This window comes from Erythrolamprus reginae, chromosome 1, assembly GCF_031021105.1.
Source record: "Erythrolamprus reginae isolate rEryReg1 chromosome 1, rEryReg1.hap1, whole genome shotgun sequence".
NCBI classification, from domain to species: domain Eukaryota; kingdom Metazoa; phylum Chordata; class Lepidosauria; order Squamata; family Dipsadidae; genus Erythrolamprus; species Erythrolamprus reginae.
In genome coordinates this window covers 351,837,061-351,856,481 of record NC_091950.1, presented here as the reverse complement: position 1 = coordinate 351,856,481, position 19,421 = coordinate 351,837,061, and the positions used below count along the sequence as shown (strand labels likewise).

Sequence of the window (19,421 nt, the reverse complement as noted above, 5' to 3'; positions counted from 1 at the left end):
AGCCAGAAAGGAGTTGGAACACTTACTTATCTGAGCACAAGGCAAAGTTTCCTTTTCTATGAACAAAGCAAATTTTCTGCCTACCTTGACTAAGAAAGCCAGTTGACTATTCTCCAAAAGAAATAATTTTCTCACAAGGAAGAGATGCATTTAGAAGGCTCTCTAGGACCCGGACTTGCAGTTATGTCCTAGAAAGCATTTGGATGATGCAAGAGCTGCATTCCATCCTTGAGAAAGTAGCTTTAGCCAAGTTCACACATTCTTTTGGCCTCATCCAAGTTGAACTGCTGCAACATTAAGTGCAAAGCTCTCTTTGTTCGAAAACTGTCATTGCCTAGAAATGGTAGGCACCATAGATTTTGCCTTCTCCATTGGGCTTCTGAGCTCTTTCCTCCAGAATATTTTTTTTTACTATTTTCTGCCTCCAACACTTAGTTTTGGAGATTTCCCTCTACCCTAAAATCAACCAATTTATTCAGTGAAGCAAAAGAAGTCTTGGATGGAATTATGCTGTGCCTGAAGATTCTTCTATGCTCCTAGAGAAAGAAGAATGGTGGCAGGGGGAAAAATATGTATTTTTCCCCAGGAGAAAAAAAGTGGGACATTTTTCAAACGCCGCAGGACATGGGACAATTTATCAAAAAGTGGGACTGTCACCTTAAGCAAGTCCACTCTTCATATTTCTTTTCCCCTGCTCTTACTTTCTCTACTCCTTCCCTCTCCTGTCTTTCTTTCCCAGGGCCACTCAGATGGATACTATCAGAGAAGCTAGGTTAGGGAAAAGTTTAAAAAGAGCTGCTACTTTTCCGGCTTCCCACCCAGTTTATTTTCCTTTTTAATGTATTTTTTTTTCTATTCAGCTACTAAGCTCTTATGCACTTAGAAGGAAATACGGCAATTCAGACTTCTTTAGCCAAAATACAAAGGCACACACCTTTCTGATCACTTCCTGTTCCACACAAAAGTTGGCTCTCTCATGCCATGGAACAAGGGCCAGGAAAGACAATAATCTGATTACAGCAAGGGCCCTGGGCCAAAAACAGGCTGCATTTGTGTCACCCTCACATTTCCTCAGCCATTCCCTTCCTAACATGCTTCCTATTTTCCAAATGATGTTGCTGAGCAAATCTTTGGCTCTAGAACCAAGTTCTGGCTAATTTTGAATTGTCCTTAACAACACTGCGTAAAAGCACCAGCAGAAGCAGGGGAGGCCATGTCATGAAAATGATTAGAAAGGGAAATCTATATCTTGCAGGGTTGCCAAATCATCTGGGAACACAAATGCTTAGACTTTGATCCTGGAATTCCATATACTTGGCTAGATAAAACATTAAATTCCTAGTAGGAAAAAAAGTGCATTACAGTTTCCCCTGGTTCAAGGTTGATTCAGCCTTCCATCCTTCTGGGCCAACAAGGACCCAGTGTGGGGGGAAATATGCTGACTTCGTAAACCACTTAGAGAGGGCTGTAAAGCACTGTGAAGTGGTATATAAGTTGAAATGCTATTGCGAGAGAGAGTTGGAGGAGGGAATTCAGTTCTGAGAAAACAAGCAACATGCTGAAAGATAGATAGCTGTTCATTTTGCTGGCTCAGCTTTTCTGCTTCTCTGCTGAAGCCTGCCTTGTTCCGTTTAGCATATGTAAATTATGGCTTGGCTGCAGGGATGTGTTCCTTTGTCCACAAACAGCCGGCCAAAATTCAAGTTTACCCCTGAAATGACTGCATAGGTTAATGGCCACTATAAAGCATGCATTGCAGTCCCATCCGACATGTTACAGATGGAAAAAGCAACTGGTTTGAAACATGGATACCTAAAAATATAAACACCTGCAGTGACAAAAAAGTGAAAAATGAAAAAAGTACATTTTTTTAGAAGTAAATAGTTAGGATTCTATACAGTTATCTAATGCAGTGTTTCCCACCGCTGGCTGGGGAATTCTGGGAGTTGAAGTCCAAATATCTCCAAGTTGCCAAGGTTGGGAAACACTGATCTAATGCAATTTAAGTACAGGTCAGATAATGGTGGGCACCCTCCTAGTCCCATCCCTTAAATACAGCCATCTGATGGAAGATAGAAAGTGTGCCTTTCCTGTGGCAGTCCCTGCCCTCAAAGCCCTTTCTTCCCTAAAGCCTACAAGGCCTCTTCTGTCCTAGCTTTCCATAAAACTTTGAAGGCTTGGCTTTTCGCTGAACCACTGGGATAAGATTAGGTGACTATACATCAGAAGTTTGACTTGGCACCAGGTTTTTCTGTTTAATGTGTTTAGTTTTAATGGTTTTAGTATGCCTTTTATGCTCTTGTAACTTTTGATTGGGGAGTTGCCCAAAGTTGGTTATAGGATAGGTGGGTCATATAAATGTTTTAAGTAAATAAATAGGTGGCCAGTGCAACCAAGTCCTCCATCCACTGGGTGAAAGAAAGAAGCTGTACATTTATCTTCCCAATGCTGCAACTGGAAATATGATGGAGCTTGTAAAATGCCACAAAATTCAAAAGTAAGTTAAGAATGTGTCCCTCCAACCCTGTCACTTTATGACTCCATTCTGTGTAATTAGCAGTAAATTACTGACTTCAAAATACAGTGAGTGGACTGATGTCAGTGGAATTTATTAACTGCTAATGTATTTTTATTGATTTTGCTGAACTATTTAGAGCCATGAAGGGTATCTGCAGCCACCTGAGTAAAGATCTACAGTATCTGGGTGATCAAAGTGATAAAAGAGAATATTTGTAACTCAGGGTTGAAATGAGGGGTACTTGGTGCTCTCTGAGTTTGGCTGTTTTTGCAAGTTGCACTGATGAGGTTAGCTAGTTTAGGTACTAGGTAGCAGTGAAATCCTCCCGGTTCGGTCCAATTCAGGCAAGTAGGTAACAGTTGTGGCAGCTGGTTTGGAGAACCAGGATGGCAGCATGAGGCTCCACCCACCCACCCCGACCTAATCGCTTCCTGGATTTTTAAAAAAACTTTTAAAGCCTTTTTTCCCTGTGGGTTTCCCTGAAAGAAAGAGAGAAAAGGGAGGGAGGGAGGGAGAGGGGGGGGAGGAGAAAGAAAGAATGGGATGTTAGAAGGGGAAAAAATCAGGACTCACTTTCCAGCCAGGAAATCACTTGGCAAAGAAAAAAACCAAATGTTCTCACTTTAAATCAGGAGTCTTGAAATTTAACCACATGGCTGGCTGAGGAGTTCTGGAAATTGAAGTCCCCAAGTCCTACTGTTGCAGACTTTGGAGATTCCTGCTTTAAATTGAAAAGCCTTCAGAAGCTACTCGGAAGGAGGTTTTAAATTGCAGAAGCGAAGTGACATTCATCAGTGGATAAAAGGAAAGATTCTTATATGGTTCTATGTTTTTGAAGTTTGGGAATTTGTGCAATATGGGCTTTGTGTTTTTTAAAAGAGTTTGGGTGATTCCCATTGTAGCTAAATGACTTTTGTCCTGTGTCAGGTCTTGAATGTGGGGCTGCTTTTTCTGATTCTACTACTCTGTTTTGTTAGCTGCCAATTCTTGCCATGGGGAAATTTCAAAATATCCTGTCTTGAGTGGGTTTTCGAGGGATCTGTTTGCCTGCTTGCATGAATGGAGCCAAACATCAGGCTTCCACTTTCTATGTGTTCATTATCCTATCTCTATCCGGCAGGAATGTTGAATAAACTTCAGACAGGTTCTTCGTTAGCAGCTTGATTTTTCCTTGCTTTTCTGTAAGCCTTTTATTATGGGTAATATTTTATTTGGGGAGGGGGATGCTTCCTTCAGAAGAAAGAAAAATAGACAGAGGAAGAGAAAAAGGAAAGATGGGGGATGGAGGACCTCAAACCTAGCTGGCACTAGACACAGCTTCAGAAGATACTTTGAAGCAGCCCAGCAAAGACTGGAAGGGGCCTCAGAAGTCATCTAGTTCAAACCTCTGCTCCCTGGCAAAATGAACTGCTAAATTGTCCGCACCCACCCAGTCACGTAACAATCTGGCCATACCCACCCAGTCACATGATTGCATGGCCATACCAACCTGAAGCCACACCCATCTGGCCTGCAGGCCACACCCAGAATATAAGCCACACCAGTGAAGGGCTACCAAAATTTTTACTACCACACTGTGGGCGTGGCTTATGCATTTTCTTTCAGCATCTTTCAGTGCAAATTGGGTGTTCTGGGGTGGAGCTCCATTTTTGCTACCCCACTACATCTCCCCCAGTCCGAGCAGCAGCCCACCCCTGAGCCACACCCACAGAACCTGTAGGTAAAAATTTCACATTTCAACCCTGGCTGCAAGAAAGCAACCAAGTTCAGAGAGCACCAAGGACCCTTGATAAAACCAAATCAGTAACGCTGATCATCTCATCCTTTCAGTATTGGGTTTCTACCGGTAAGGGCCACTCTATAGAATGGTAGTGAAAATGGAGCTGCGTACACAGCTCCATATGACCAGTGTGCATGGCGCGTGTGCCCGTGTGCCTTCTGTGCATGTGCAAGAAGCCAAATCTCACATGAGGATGCTTGCGTGCGCAAGATTTTGCCAATTTTCTGCAGTTTTTTGCTTCTGCTCATGTGCTGAAGCAAAGAAATTGCCAAATATTGGCAAAATCTTGCATGTGCAGAAGCCAAATCTCATGCAGGTGTGCACACGCACACAACGGTCACACAGAGCTACACACACAACCGCACCAGTAGTGGCGGCAATGGGGAACCCTTGCCTGCATCCTTTCCATCACCTTTCCCTGAGAAAAAGCCATGATTAAGTCACTAGGATGCAGAGATTAAAGTACAGTGGAACCCCGACATAAGAGCTGCTCGACTTAAGAGCTACTCGAGATAAGAGCTGGGAGAGGAGAGACATTTTTTTATTTTATTTTATTTATTACTTGGATTTGTATGCCGCCCCTCTCCGCGATACGAGCCGAGAAGAGCCGGGCTGGCTTACTTTCCTTCCTTCCCGCGCTGATGCAGAGCCACTCGAACAAAGCGTCGCGCCCCTCTGATGCTTTCGGCGGCTTCCGAAGCGACGCTGGGCTCTTTTGCCGCCAAAAGCGTCAGGGGGGCGTGACGCTTTGTTCGAGTGGCTCTGCATCAGCGCGGGAAGGAAGGAAAGTAAGCCAGCCCTGCTCTTCTCGGCTCGTATCCCGGCACTTGGTGAGTGGAGAGGCGGTCGCCTCCCCTGCCGCCCCACTCTGGGGGTCCTTGGCTTCTGCTGGGGGTGGGGGGATCCGAACGCTGTTTTGAATTTCACATTCCGAGTGGCCCAAAGGCGAACTTCTGCACCTCAGGAGTTAGCTCGCAAACGGCGCGGCTGTTTTAAAACATCGCTGCCGGCCTGGGGGGGGAGAGGGAAAGGGGGGAGAGGGGGGAGAGAAAGAGAGAGGGAGAGAGAGAGAGAGAGAGGGAAAGGGGGGGAGAGGGGGGAGAGAAAGATGGATAGAAAGAGAGAGAGAGTGAGAGATGCTCAGTGAGCCTTTCTTTGAAGTTGCCTTTCTTTCTTTCTTTCTTTCTTTCTCTCTTTCTTTTCTCTCTTGCTCTTTCATTCTTTTTTCTTTCTCTTTCTTTCTTTCTTTCTCTTTCTTTCTTTCTTTCTCTTGCTTTCTTTCTTTCTCTTGCTTTCTCTCCTTCCTTCCCTCCTTCCATTTCTTTCATTCTCCCTCTCTATTTTTATTTCTCTTTCATTTTCTTTCTTTCTCTCTTGCTTTCTTTCTTTCTTGCTCTTTTTCTTTCTCTTTTACCTTCCCTTCCTCTATTTCTTGCTTTCCTTTTCCTTCCTCCCTTCTTTCCTCCCTCTACAGGATTGGGTGGCAGTGAAGTTACTCTCCCCTTTCATAAGTTTCCTTGCTTCCTTCCTCTGTTCCTGTCCCTTCAGCCTTTCTTTCTTCCTTTCTTTCTTCCTTCCTTTCTTTCTTTCCTTCCTTCCTTTCCTCCCTCCATTTCTTGCTTTCCTTTTCCTTCCTCCCTTCTTTCCTCCCTCTACAGGATTGGGTGGCAGTGAAGTTGAATAAATAACTACAGTTTAATGAATAAAAATAAAAGTTTGCCATGTTGATTGTTTTGGGTAAAAAGAGGAAGGGAAGGAAAGCTCTCAGCTTATCATCTTATTAATAAGTAAAGTTACATTTATTCTTGCAATGTCTTTTTGCATAATTTAGACTAACTTTGTGAGTTTTTTGAGGGCTGGAACCAATTAAAATTATTTACATTAATTCCTATGGGGAAAAGTCGTTCGAGATAAGAGCTGCTCGACTTAAGAGCGCAGGTCCGGAACGAATTAAACTCGTATCTCGAGGTACCACTGTATTGAACTCCAGAGATCCAGAATCACAAATTACTACTTGCAGTATGTTGCTTCAAAAGTCTGCTTCAAAGATAACCAGAAATAGTTATGCAACTGAATGGGACCGTCATTCATACTCTTCAGTGAATAATATCTGCTTCAGTAGGGAATCGATGGCTTTCTGCCAAATCTATGTACTTTCACATTACTATTTGCTCAACAATTAGAGGAAGTAGATGCATTGTTCAGCAGCAAACAAGGGTGATTAATTCATTACATGGGAGTAACTTAACAAAAACACCATTCTCCCTGCTTCTTTCCATCAATCAGTCATACAAGGTTTGTATTTGAGAAAGGAATAATTTAAGGTTAATTAAATAAATTCTTCCTGGATTTGAGAAGAATGATGGGGGGAGGGGACATTCTGGAATGCAATAGGTTATATGACCGGTTTGCTAATAAAAGAACAAAAACTGCAATAAACGTGAATTGTCCCTTCCCTTAGCTGTTTCAAATCCATCTATTTCAGAGCTCTGGTTCTATTCCTGGTATAGATTTGTGAATGGGAAGTTTCTCATTGGATAGAAATATTTATTTTACTGATTTAGCCCTATTTAAATAAATGAATAATTATCCTGAATCCTGGATGTGTTTGTAAATAAAGCAACCCAACAAGTAACTAATTTTATGTGTAACTCCCTTCCACCACAATAATCATTCTAGAAATGATATCCCTTAGCACGTAATTGAACCTATTACGATTTTCAGTTGGTTTTTGCATTTTTATGTTTTACATTTTTATATTTAGCTGTTGCATTAAATATTTTTGAAGCATTTCTCCATGCACAAAAGTTAAGAATGGATAAAAGGCATTTTAATTTTTACTTCATGCAGATCAATTCAACTCAACTAACAGAAAGGCCTATGAATAAATGCTCCATAAATTTGTCCAATTCCTTTTAAAAGTTCTCCAAATTAGTGGTAACACTACATTTTGTGATAGATTCTATAAGTTAATTATCACTATGTGAAGATTTACTCTTTTTTTGCATATTTTCTAAACTGTCCAATCAGCTTCACAGGACGCCTATTATAATTTGTTGTGGGCATTTTTTTATTTTATTCAACTCCTGGATATGGTTTGTTGATTGACAGATGTAGATAGATGGATGGATATGAAAAAGTAATACAGTGATCCCCCGATTATCGCGAGGGTTCCGTTCCAAGACCCCTCGCAATAATCGATTTCTCGCGATATAGCGGTGCGGAAGTAAAAACACCATCTGCGCATGCGCGCCCCTTTTTCCATGGCCGCGCATGCGCAGATGGTGTTTTTACTTCCGCACCTGGGAAGACCCAGCAGCTGAGGAGCCGCCTGCCTGCCCACTTGTCCGCCGCTTTTCCGCTTGTCCGCCGCTCTGGGAGTTGAAGACCCAGGGAAGGTTCCTTCGGCCGCCCACCAGCTGATCTGCTCGGCAGCGCAGAAGCAGCGAGGAGCCGAAGATGGTGTTTCCCCATTGCCCACGCAAAGGGGAAACACCATCTTCGGCTCCTCGCTGCTACTGCGCTGCCGAGCAGATCAGCTGGTGGGCGGCCGAAGGAACCTTCCCTGGGTGCCACCCGCCGCTCGAGAGCAAGAGGGGGAGAGATAGAGAAAGAGAGAGAAGGAAAGAAAGAGATGAGAGAGGGAGGAAGAGAGTGTGAGAGAGGAAGAAGCAAGATAGAGAAAGAGAGAGAGAAAGAAAGATGAGAAAGGAAGGGAGTGACGTCATCGGGTGGAAAAATCGCGATATAGCGTTTCGCAATGATCGAGATCGCGAAACTCGGGGGATCGCTGTAGATTGTGGGGTGTCTTTAAAACAATTTACAAAAGTTGTTTAAGGAACTTCACAACCCTTGCCACTTGACCAATGATGATTATTACACAGGATCACAGCAACAATTTGGCTACCACTAAAATCAGTCTATTGGTCTTATTCTTTTGCTACATCAGACTTATTATATATGTGACTTGTACAAGATTTAATAACTGTCCTATTTTCCAGAATTCTTTGGAGATTAAGTAATGTATTTTTTGGAGTATAAGGGACACCTTAGTTTTGGGGGAGGAAAATAGGGAAAATAATCTGTTTACCAGGTACAGTATTCATCTGGCTAGTGTCCTTAGCCAGCACATTATTTTATCCCCTGGTTAGGGCTTTTAAAAAACTTTATTTGGAGAGAATAACAATGAAAGAGCTTGCAAGCCAGTAAGAGCTGGGAACATCACTAGCACCTGGAAAATAACATTCGGAGCAAATGGAGCAATGGAAAAAACCTGCAAACAATGGAAAACATTATTTGCAGAGAGTAACAATGAAAGGGCTTGCAAGCTGGTTAGAGCTGGAAACATTGTTAGCACCTGGTTAGGGCTGGAAAGAAACATTTGGAGCAAGTAGAGAATGAAAAAAACCCTACAAAGACAGGGTTTGGAAAATATTCTTTGCAGAGAATAACAGTGAAAGAGCTTGCAAGCCATAAGAGCTAGGAAGATTGTTAGAAGCTAGTTAGGACTGGGGGTGAGTGGGGGGTGGAAGCTACATTCAGAGTATAAGATGCACCCAAATTATCAGCCTCTTTTAGGGAGGAAAAAAGTGTGTCTTATAGTCCAAAGAATACAGTATTTACTTTGGAATTTACAGTAAATGGCATGTTCATCATCTTTATCTTCAATATCATCATATTTTTATCCTACCTTTTATATATTTGGTCAACCCAAGGCAGTGAACAATAACCCTGTGAAGTGGTTTAGATTGAGCTGAGAGACCGTGTCACTGGTTTCTAGGCCAGCACTTTAGCTACTGCATCAAAGTGGCTTTATACACACACATGCTGTATTTATATGTACACTTTCATAAAAATAAGAGATGATAATGATAAAAAATGGAATCAAACATACAACTGGCAGAATCTGAAGATAATACTTAATCCTATGCAGTGTGTAAATTATCCAGATATTCCCCCCAAAAAGTGGAGGTAAGTAAAATCCCTCTTCCTTTTAGTTTAGTTTAGTTTAGTTTAATCAGATTTGTATGCCGCCCCTCTCCGCAGACTCGGGGCGGCTCACAGCAACAGCAATACAAGACAAATCCAATATTAAATTAATTTTAAGAACACCACAAGTTAAAAACCAATCATACACACTAGCATACCATACACAAATTTTATAAGCCTAGGGGGAAGGAACATGTCAATTCCCCCATGCCTGACGACAGAGGTGGGTTTTAAGGAGCTTACGAAAGGCTAGGAGGGTGGGGGCAACTCTGATATCTGGGGGGAGTTGATTCCAAAGGGTCGGGGCCACCACAGAGAAGGCTCTTCCCCTGGGTCCCGCCAAACGACATTGTTTAGTTGACGGGACCCGGAGAAGGCCAACTCTGTGGGACCTAACTGGTCGCTGGGATTCGTGCGGCAGAAGGCGGTCCCGGAGATATTCTGGTCCGGTGCCATGAAGGGCTTTATAGGTCATAACCAACACTTTGAATTGTGACCGGAAACTGATCGGCAACCAATGCAGACTGCGGAGTGTTGGTGTGACATGGGCAAATTTAGGAAAGCCCATGATAGCTCTCGCAGCTGCATTCTGCACGATCTGAAGTTTCCGAACACTTTTCAAAGGTATTGTTAACATATTGTTTATCCTTGCATTTATTTATTTATTTACTTACTTACTTACTTACTTACTTACTTACTTACTTACTTACTTACTTACTTACTTACTTACTTACTTATTGGATTTGTATGCCGCCCCTCTCCGTGGACTCGGGGTGGCTAAGCATAGTGATAAAAAACAGTGTGTATTTGTTGTCATTCTATTTTAATTTTGTTTTAACTGTGTTTTTTACATGAGTTTATGAATTTTTATCTATCCTGAGTTCCTAAGATTGAGAGAGATGGCGCCTAAATTTGACGAATAAAGCTACAGTTGTCATGATTGATAATGGGGGGTTGTTGTTGTATCAAAGGGCAACAATTATTGAATTAAAGTATTTCAAATGGGCCAAATTACAAAATGTGTTCAAAATCCAGGACCCATGACTCCTGAGACAATGAAATTTGGGGAAGTTGTGTCTGCTTCAGTGTAGCTGGCTGCTGCTCTTGGGGTCAATATGACTTCCATTTTCAATGTTCCATGACAGTCTTGTAATCCCTCACTCTCTTTCCCACCCAGCAACAGCCACTTTTCTGTCTGCAGGGAAGGGAAGTTTTCCAATGTTCCTTGCCAGATTCCCACAAGGAAACTGAATGAAGAATTGAGGAGGAAGTTGGAATTTGCCCTTGCTACCACTGCTTTTTTTTAAAAAAAATCTTCTCTGTCTTTCTGTTTCTCTGTTTTGGTAAAGTAAAGAAATATTTCTGAAACAGTGGCCCAGTGAAGCACAGGATGTCTAGTAAAATCCTTCTCTTCTTAGTTCTGTGCCATTCTGCAATCAAGCATTAATTCTAAGAGCATCGTTTAGGCTTCTGTATAAATTACAGAGCAGATTGCACAACTAAAGCAAGAAGCCCATGTTACTTAAAATAGCAACTTAAAATTCAACATGAGAGACAACAAAAATAAAGAGGATTTGGAGAAAAAGTTCTAAATCAAGATGAATTCCTGACAAACGTATTATGGTTTGGCCAATGACTCACTTTAGAAGAGATTTATTGTGCAATTGTACTTCCAAGGTTGTATTTATAAAATAAAATAAAAATAAAATGCTGTAAACAGCATAGAGCTGTAATGCAGTGGATCTCATAGTATATAATTAGATTTTATCCTTTATTATTGCCATTGTCCCTTTCCCCAGAAGGTTTGTTTGGTTTTCTATTTTGACTTCTGGCTGACAATAGATTCTCATGGAATAACTGTAATCTGCAATATTTGTATTTTCCGTTCAAATGTTTCATTTAATTTGTGAAATCTAGAATATCAAAGGATGCTATAAACCAAAATGTTGCCACGCATTGTACTATGTTTGAGAAGGCCTTGGAAAAAACCACATCAGAATTCCCTAGAATTATGAAAGTTTATAACACCTTGAAAGTTTAGGGAAAGGAGGTAGGGGAGCAAATCTTCCAAATTCTCCTATTTCCTCTCCAGTCAATAAATCTGCACAAAGAAAAACATATGCTCTTAGAAAAGCCCACACTGGCAGCAGACATACAACCAGCTTGGCACATTTTGCACAGACCACCAACTGTAAAAGTACTTCACTACAAATAATGTGATTCATGTTGGAGAAAAATGGGGAGCTAGCCAAGACACACTAGAATTATGGCCATGGGCCAGATTCACAACTTTGGGGTACGGATACACCCTGCCAGCATCGTCTAATATATAGGTAGGCCTTTCTTTCTTCATTGTTCCAAGAAGGCCAAAAGAAAGTCAACACTAATTCAAGAAGTTCCTTTCCCTCTGAGTGCCCTACCTTAAGGCAAGGCCTAGATAAGCATAATAAACCAATACAGTTATAAAGAGCTTTCTTTAAATTCTGACTTTCCTCTTTCCTAAAGGAATCTTTAAAAAATGGTTCAACAGAGTCAGGTTAATGAAGAGGAATTTATGACCCAGTTTATAAGTGCAGATTGCTATCCAAGTGCTTAGAATAATTTTAATGATTGTTGAATGATTGTTTTGATTGCTATGTTTGCTTTCAGCTGATTGTATAAATTTATAAACAAAACAATGAAATGTCTATGGAGATTCTCAGTCATCCAGGTCATGGCTGTCCCAAGGGTGCTTTTTCAAGAAGAAACTAGACTATTTTTGTTTTTCTTTGAAAACGTTTTGCTTCTCATCCAAGAAGCTTCTTCAGCTCTGACTGGAATAGAAAAATTATATTCCTTGCAGACAACAATTTTTATGGCTGCTCATCTCATACCAAGCACAGTATGTTTGCACAAAAATACAGAAATGGTATCCAATGGTTTAACTTCCTATCACATGATCCATTGCTTTTAAATTGTACACAGGACATAGGCAAATGACACAAATTTAGAAACTCCATTTTATCTAGAAAATGCTAAATGAACACCATATTTTTTGAGTATAAGATACACCTTTTACCCCAAAAAAATTCCCACCCAACCACCCTCCTTGCAGCAATTTAACTCCTTGCAGCAAACAGCAGTGGAGCCTGATTAATACAAGCGACTGATTATCTGGGATAAACATATATCCATCCTAAGATAAAATACAGAAAATAGTATAAGGGCAGACTAGATGGACCATGAGGTCTTTTTCTGCCATCAGACTTCTATGTTTCTATGTTTCTATCTGCCACCTGGCACTCAGCTGATTGATTGAAGTTATCAGCAAGCCCCTGCTAAAATGAAAGTGAAACTAAAACTGCATAGAGACAAATTGCTGCAGGGAGAGGCAAAGGCTGAAACTGGCTGGTTTTTTGCTGCAAAGAGGTAAGTCAATAACTTTAAATGCCTATAGAATGTTCAAATTATTAGACTTATTTTTTAAAGACTGCTTTATTATTGTTCTAGACAACATAACAAAATGAAGAAGCTTTTTAAAATAAATTCTTCATCTGAAGAGGCCCAGTGCCAGGGGTGGGCAGCTCCATCACCGCCGGCCGTGCATACGCCGTGCACATGAGATTTGTCTTTTGCACATGTATAGCAACTGAATCTCGCCAGCCCAGTGCCGCTCTCCCCAGACTAATTGGCTGCTGGGCAAAGGGAGCAGACAGAGCCCCCCCTCCACTGAGCAAGATTCTCCCTCCTTCTTGCCCACTTTGGCACAGATAAGATATTGCAGTCCGGAACGGAACAAAGGAGGGGGTGGGTGGAGGTGGTCTTACTTTTGAAGAGAGGATGGAGGAAATTGCTCGGCAGAGAAGCGGTCTGTCTGTTCCCCTCACCCTCTGCTGCTATAGCCAATTCATCTGGGTCCGGGCCTAGCACCACACCGCTCTCCACTGAGCCCCCCCCCCTCCCGAGCGTTCCAGTAGGGCCGCGAATGGCTGCCCTTTACTGGCCAGTGCTATTGTATCTTCTTTTAAATAGCAAATAATACTTCCAGAAAGCCACATCAATTTTAAAGGTCTGTAAAAGTATAATCTGAAATGTCCTGTTTTCGTATTAAGTATTAGTATTAAGATAAGGCAGCTGAGTTAAACCCTGACTTAGTCATGTTTGAAGTAGTTCTATTTAAATAATTGGGAGGAGTAAGCGTGATTACATTTAGGAAAACTTTCTGGGATTAATATACTGTCATAATGTACATGTCTCCAATTCTTTGCTATTTCTATTGGTCAGGCTCACATGCACAGAAATACACAGCAAACAGTGCATATCATCTGTGCTGTTTGCTGTTTGGCAAATTGCTAGGGGGTAGAGGCCTTTTTTCCTTGCTTTCCTCTTCCAAAATTAAGATGTGACTTATACTGCGGTGTATCTTATACTCCGAAAAATACAGTAGTTCCATACATGACCAGCACCTGATCTGCCTCATATTTTCCTCATAACAATAATCCTGAATAAAGAATGTAATCTTACAACAATCATCAAACTCTAGGTTGGTTCTGAACATATAATCAAGAAAGTCTGGATCTTTTTTGCTTCTTGGGCTGCAGAAAGAAACCTAATCATACTATGAACCCATTGTCCATCAAAGGATGTTTTGGAAGTGGTACCAACAATTTGGAGAGAGTCAAAATGATAAATTCAGGAGGGAAGGAAGACCAAGAGAAACCAAGTCAACCAATGACCAAGAAGTAGCTAAGATGTTTTCTTGAAAAGCAGGTAAAGAATCCAAGGACAATTAATATTTTTACTGATGACAAGTTAGCCAGACTGTTCTTGTTAAGACTGCATTTTATCCCCTGGGCAGGGCATTTTATCCCCAAGGCAAGGCATTGACCCAAGTTTTAATATGATCCTATGCTTATGGCTTGTACAAATATCCATAGAATCAAATTCAAAAGCATTGTAGTATATTTTCTACAAAGCACATGGCAAATACCGAAGGCCAAACTTTGACAAGTAGTCCTCATTTAACTCCACTTGTTCAAGCAACTATCCAAAGTTACAATGGTGTCAAATGAGAGTACTTACATGCCTTTGCACAACAGCAGGTTGCAGAGTTGAACTGCTAATAAAAATGTACACAATTCTTTCAAACATTTCCAGGTCACTGGTTTACACTACTTCATTTCCCAATTGAATTTTCTGATCTAATTAAAACCTCAGCATAACCAATCAATACAAATACAGCTGCCCACTGTCAATCTGTTCTAGGAGGCAGATTCTGCAACCTATAATCCTTGTTTCTATTCCAGGCAACCACTGTCATAAATGCCTGTACCTTTTTTTTTTTTTCATTTAAATTTAGTCCAGAATATAGTAGTCATTTTCCATGACATTTTCTGCCCTGAAAAACCCATCGTAGAGAACTTGAAGTCTGGGGTAGAAGTATTTATTTTTCCACAAATTTAAAGGTCAGCAAATAATTCAATATTATCAGGGCCTTTGTGAATCTGAATGACTAACAATGGCAGATTCATATCATATGCTATAATAAATTAAGGTCTGGATGATTGCCATTCCTACCTATACAAAGGTGAAGTGACCTGTGATACTTGTATGTACCTTTACCTCTAATGTCATTCAGTTTCCATACCCTTCTGCCAAGACATACCCAGAGTGTGTTGAAAGTTGGAATTTCTTTCACATTTTAACTCAGAGATATTAAACGGAGAAGTTTCAGCACAGACATATTCACGATGAAATTTGAGACATTTCCTCCCAGAAAATTCAACATACTTACCACAAGCTCAGAGAACCTTGCATTCAGTTCTTCGGCTAGTGGGATTGGCACTGAGAACTCCAAGAATTGCAGAGGGTTATTGTCCTTGAGGTTGATTTCAGGCAGATCACTCCGCCCAAAACAGCAAAGAAACCCCAAAGCATGACGACTCCGTTTTCGGGGAGCCATAGCCATTGTGATATGGGATGCTATCTAACAGTCATGATCTGCAGAGAAAGAAAAAGAAACATTATAAAGACTCCAAATGAAGGTCCATGAATGGAATACTTTGAGATAACTACAGTATCTAAACAAGCTTTTGGAAAAAATGAGGATGAAAGAGGTGCAAGCAATGTTAAATAATAAAATCACTAACAAACACTGTCTTACAAAACTTTCTCTGGGGTATCTTAGTGGAAAATATGAGGCAGTAAACTAAGCAGCTTTTAGCCCTGTGAATCAATTATGGTTTTCTTCCTTTGTCTGTTTAACCCAGAACAGTTTCATTCAGTTAGGACAGAAAAATAACTATATAATATACGTATGTGTCAGGACTGGATACAAGTTAGAAAACAAATACATGATTTAATCAAGAATTACCCAGAGGTAATATAATATACCACAGAAGAAATGCCCAGAACATTATTATTATTATCATCATCATCATCATCATCATCATCATCATTATTTAGATTTGTATGCCGCCCTTCTCCAAAAACTCAGGGCGGCTCACAGAATAAATATAGAAACAAAGTGTACAAAACAAATCTAATACATTAAAAAACTACAGCTAAAAACCTTATATATTACTCAATCACACAATCCAATCACACCATGCATCACATGTATTGGTCATCTTTGGAGGAAGACTGAGTCTGATCAAACACGAAAAAGACACCTTATCTGGAATCATGTTATGCTGATAGGAGTGAGAAATAGTGTTGGGTGAACCGAACCTGCACAATTCGGGTCCGAACCGAATTTTGTGGTGTTTAGCATACCACAAATTTTTCAAAATTCGTGCTTTGGTTCAGCGTTCGTGCCGAACACCACGAAAGCCACCGCCTGACTGTCATCTGCTGAGAAGAGGAGGAGGAGCCGGTTGCCAGTGGTGGCGGAGGAAGGCGAACACCGGGGAGCTGTCGGCCGGTCAGGAGGCTGGGAGGGAGGCACAAAAGGAGCTGAGGAATCCCTCCCGCAAAGAGATTCCGGGGTCGGAGCTTTGCCATCATGTACGTTGCTAAGGACACCAAGGTGATCACTTCCTGGATTCCATGGAATCCTTCAGCTCCTTCAAAGGGAGGTCTTTTCATGTAAAAATTATATATATATATATTTATGTGAAAGGACCTCCCTCTGCTTGTGGCGCTGCTGCGGCGTCCTTTTTTGTAAAAATTAATAAAAATTAAAAATCCGTAAAAATAAAAAACAATGGGATTCCGGGGGTGGAGCTTTGACGCCATGGACCGTTCAGGTTCGGGTTTGGCTGAACTTTGCATGAAGTTCGTCCAAACTTGCCGAACCCGAACACCGTTGGGTTCAGGAAAGCTTCCTGAAACCTAGTGATGGCAAAAAACGGACCAACTGGCCAACTGGAAGCTTGGAAACAAACTTCTGGTTGGCTCATTGGGCCATTTTTCACTGCCCCAGGATTCAGAACAGCCTTCTGAAGCCTGGGGACAGCAGAAAATGGCTGAATGGCCCAACCAAAAGTTTGGAAATGAAGAAGTCCAGAAGCTTCAGTGCGCATGCATGGAGGGGCAGCACTGGGGAGGTTGTGTGCATGCACAGGGGGCAGCACATGCGTTTTGTGCATGGGGGGAAGGCATTGCACCCTTTTGGCACCCGAGACAAAAACGGTTTACCATCACTGGCATAGAACCTAGTTATTTGTAGGACTTCTAATTGTTTCTTGACTATTGTCCAGAGTCCTGGGGCAGAGTAGTGGCTGAGCCCTTTAGGATGTTTGGTTATTAAACAGAATTTCAGTTTTCCTTCAGTACACTTATGCTGTTTCTGGTTTTCTGTTCTTTCATTTTTTTAATGTAAGCTGCCCATAGGCATTTGGAGGTGGGCATTCTTTAAACTGTATTAAACTACTTAAACTTAAGTCCAAATAGTAAAACTATGAATGGATCAGAAAACAGTATTTATGAATTAATCATATGACTACAATGTCCTGCAAAAGAGCTAGGATAGGGAGAAAATGCAACTATTCAGGATCTTTTGATCTTTTGAGTGATAACCAATGAGTAAAATCCTGGCAACAATAAGTAATGGTTTATTCTATTATATATCCCCTCAGTCACAGTTCCAAAAGTCTGGAAACTTGAGCTTCTGATTTCAATTAAACTCAAAAATATTTTGTTTTGCATGGCATGCACCCCTATGCTGTAGAGAAACTTAACTGGTAACAGTTGAAAAAAGCTGGTGGACATGTTTAAAAGTCAGCATATGTTATATAGATTTAAAAGGTAACAGCCTAATGCTGGGCCCCAGCTGTCAAGCCGAATAGCAAGGAACAGAGATTATTTGTCAATGAAAATCATTGCTATTTCAGTGGTTTACCAGAATTTAATTTTGGTAAAATATAAACAGAAACAACTAATTGGTTTACTCCAAATAGTAGTTGACATTGCTTTCCCTGCGTAAAATAAGGGCCACAGATTTGGTCAAACTTTTTTTGTCCTGTAATTCACTAATGAGTCAAATAAACTAACTGTAAGCCAACTACAAGTCAATTACAAATTACTTATTAATTTTGTTTGTTTATTCAGTTTGGATGCTGCCCATCTTTTCTGGGTAACTTGGATGACTAGTTACCTCTGAGTGGCTTAGAAACTTTAAAACTACTGCACAATAAAATAATAAAGTAAAAAATAACAACAGTAATAAATACTGTCAAAGATGGTGAAGAGGGGAACACTAAGTATGCGGAGAGAGGTAGGGTCTTTCCTAATCCAAAAGCAACCTCCAGAGTGGTGTACCCCTCTTAATTCCTAACTCTTAATTCCAAGACAAAAACTCTATCAGATTTCACTGACAAACAGTGGGACAACATCATCGACTAGTCCCCAATAATGCAGCCAAGGTAGCAAATTCTAAGAATTATAGTGCTTTAGAAGTTGGAGGTTCTTTAGGAATGCTTTCCTCCTTGCCCTGCACTTGCCCTTGACAACAGAACACAAGAAATTTGCAGAAATTAATGACTAGTTAATCATAGTCTATGGTGTTTAGTTAACAGCAAGATGTTGGGTCAACTGGCCACCAGTTAATCGATGCACATTGTTGGATTAACTAGTCACCAGTCAATACCCTGCAGCAATTCCAAGTAGACCTATGGCTTTACATAAGTTTAAGGGCTGATACTTGCAGGCTGGATGACAGCACAGACATCTATCTTTTCCAATTTACTCTGTGCTTGAAAGGTTTCTTCAATGAGAAGTCTGAACTGCCTACAGAAAGCCAAGGAGGGGAAAATGCTCAGATCTTAGCACACTGCACAGACTGTGAGTCCTACATCCAAACAGGAAGTCTCCTGCCAGGAGTCTGAAAGGAAGGATCTGTGCAGTCCACATGATCCTGCATATTTTGTCCTTTTAAGGGACTAGTTGTTCAGCAGCTTGGGGTTTATTTGTGTTATTCTCGCCCCTCCCCAAGCATTTCATCCTTTTCATTTAATCTGCAGAATAAACTACATTTTGAGTGTAAATAATTAAAGCTGTCTTTCAAAATACTAGCTCCTCTGAGCAGAAGGGAACAAGGTGGCAGGTGAACAGAACCACTCAATGCTACATCAACAGCTGAGTTTTATCAAGCAGGCTGCTGTAACTGATTCACTTTAATCAGGCCTAAGATACACTGTGTTGTTTATTTGCCTGAACAAGGCTGCCTTGTGCCCTTGTGGAGAACAAGCATGTGCCCTAGAAACATTACTTTTTCCAATGGTAGCTGCAGAACTAAGTTACAACATCAAATAAGCTGCACTCAGCAAAGTCCAAATATGCCATCCTAACCTTTAAAAAAAAACCAAGATAATTGAAATATCACTGTTTGGTTCCTGTTGTCTCTTCTTAATCTATTTTATGTTTCCTTTCCAGGTTAGTGAAAACGTTCTGGCTGATTTAAGAAAAATAAAGCAAAGGGTCTAAATTCTAAGAATCTAAAAATTTAACTTTCTTTTTTGCCCAAAGGAAAAATTGGCATTACCAGAATTAGCAGTGACTATTAAGACCACTTCTTTTGAATGCAAAAGATTTCATATGAGATCATTCATTCTGAAACAGCCCCAGAGAAGTAAATTACTATGCCATTGTTGTTATTATGTAAAAGCATAAAACACAGAGTTTAAGAGAATAGACAAGCATTTGTCTGAAATGGTA

The 19,421-nt window shown here is 40.8% G+C and overlaps 1 protein-coding gene across 5 annotated transcripts in view; it reads right to left on the bottom strand.

Moving 5' to 3' along the window:
• DAAM2 (dishevelled associated activator of morphogenesis 2) overlaps positions 1–19,421 on the bottom strand; it is a 267,666-nt gene that overhangs the window by 132,286 nt on the left and 115,959 nt on the right. For all 5 annotated transcript variants that reach the window (XM_070734270.1, XM_070734269.1, XM_070734272.1 and 2 more), the window contains exon 2: positions 15,061–15,266. In XM_070734270.1, the coding sequence (XP_070590371.1) occupies positions 15,061–15,234 (174 nt within the window). In that variant the 5' untranslated portion in view covers positions 15,235–15,266. The remainder of the gene's footprint in view (positions 1–15,060; positions 15,267–19,421) is intronic.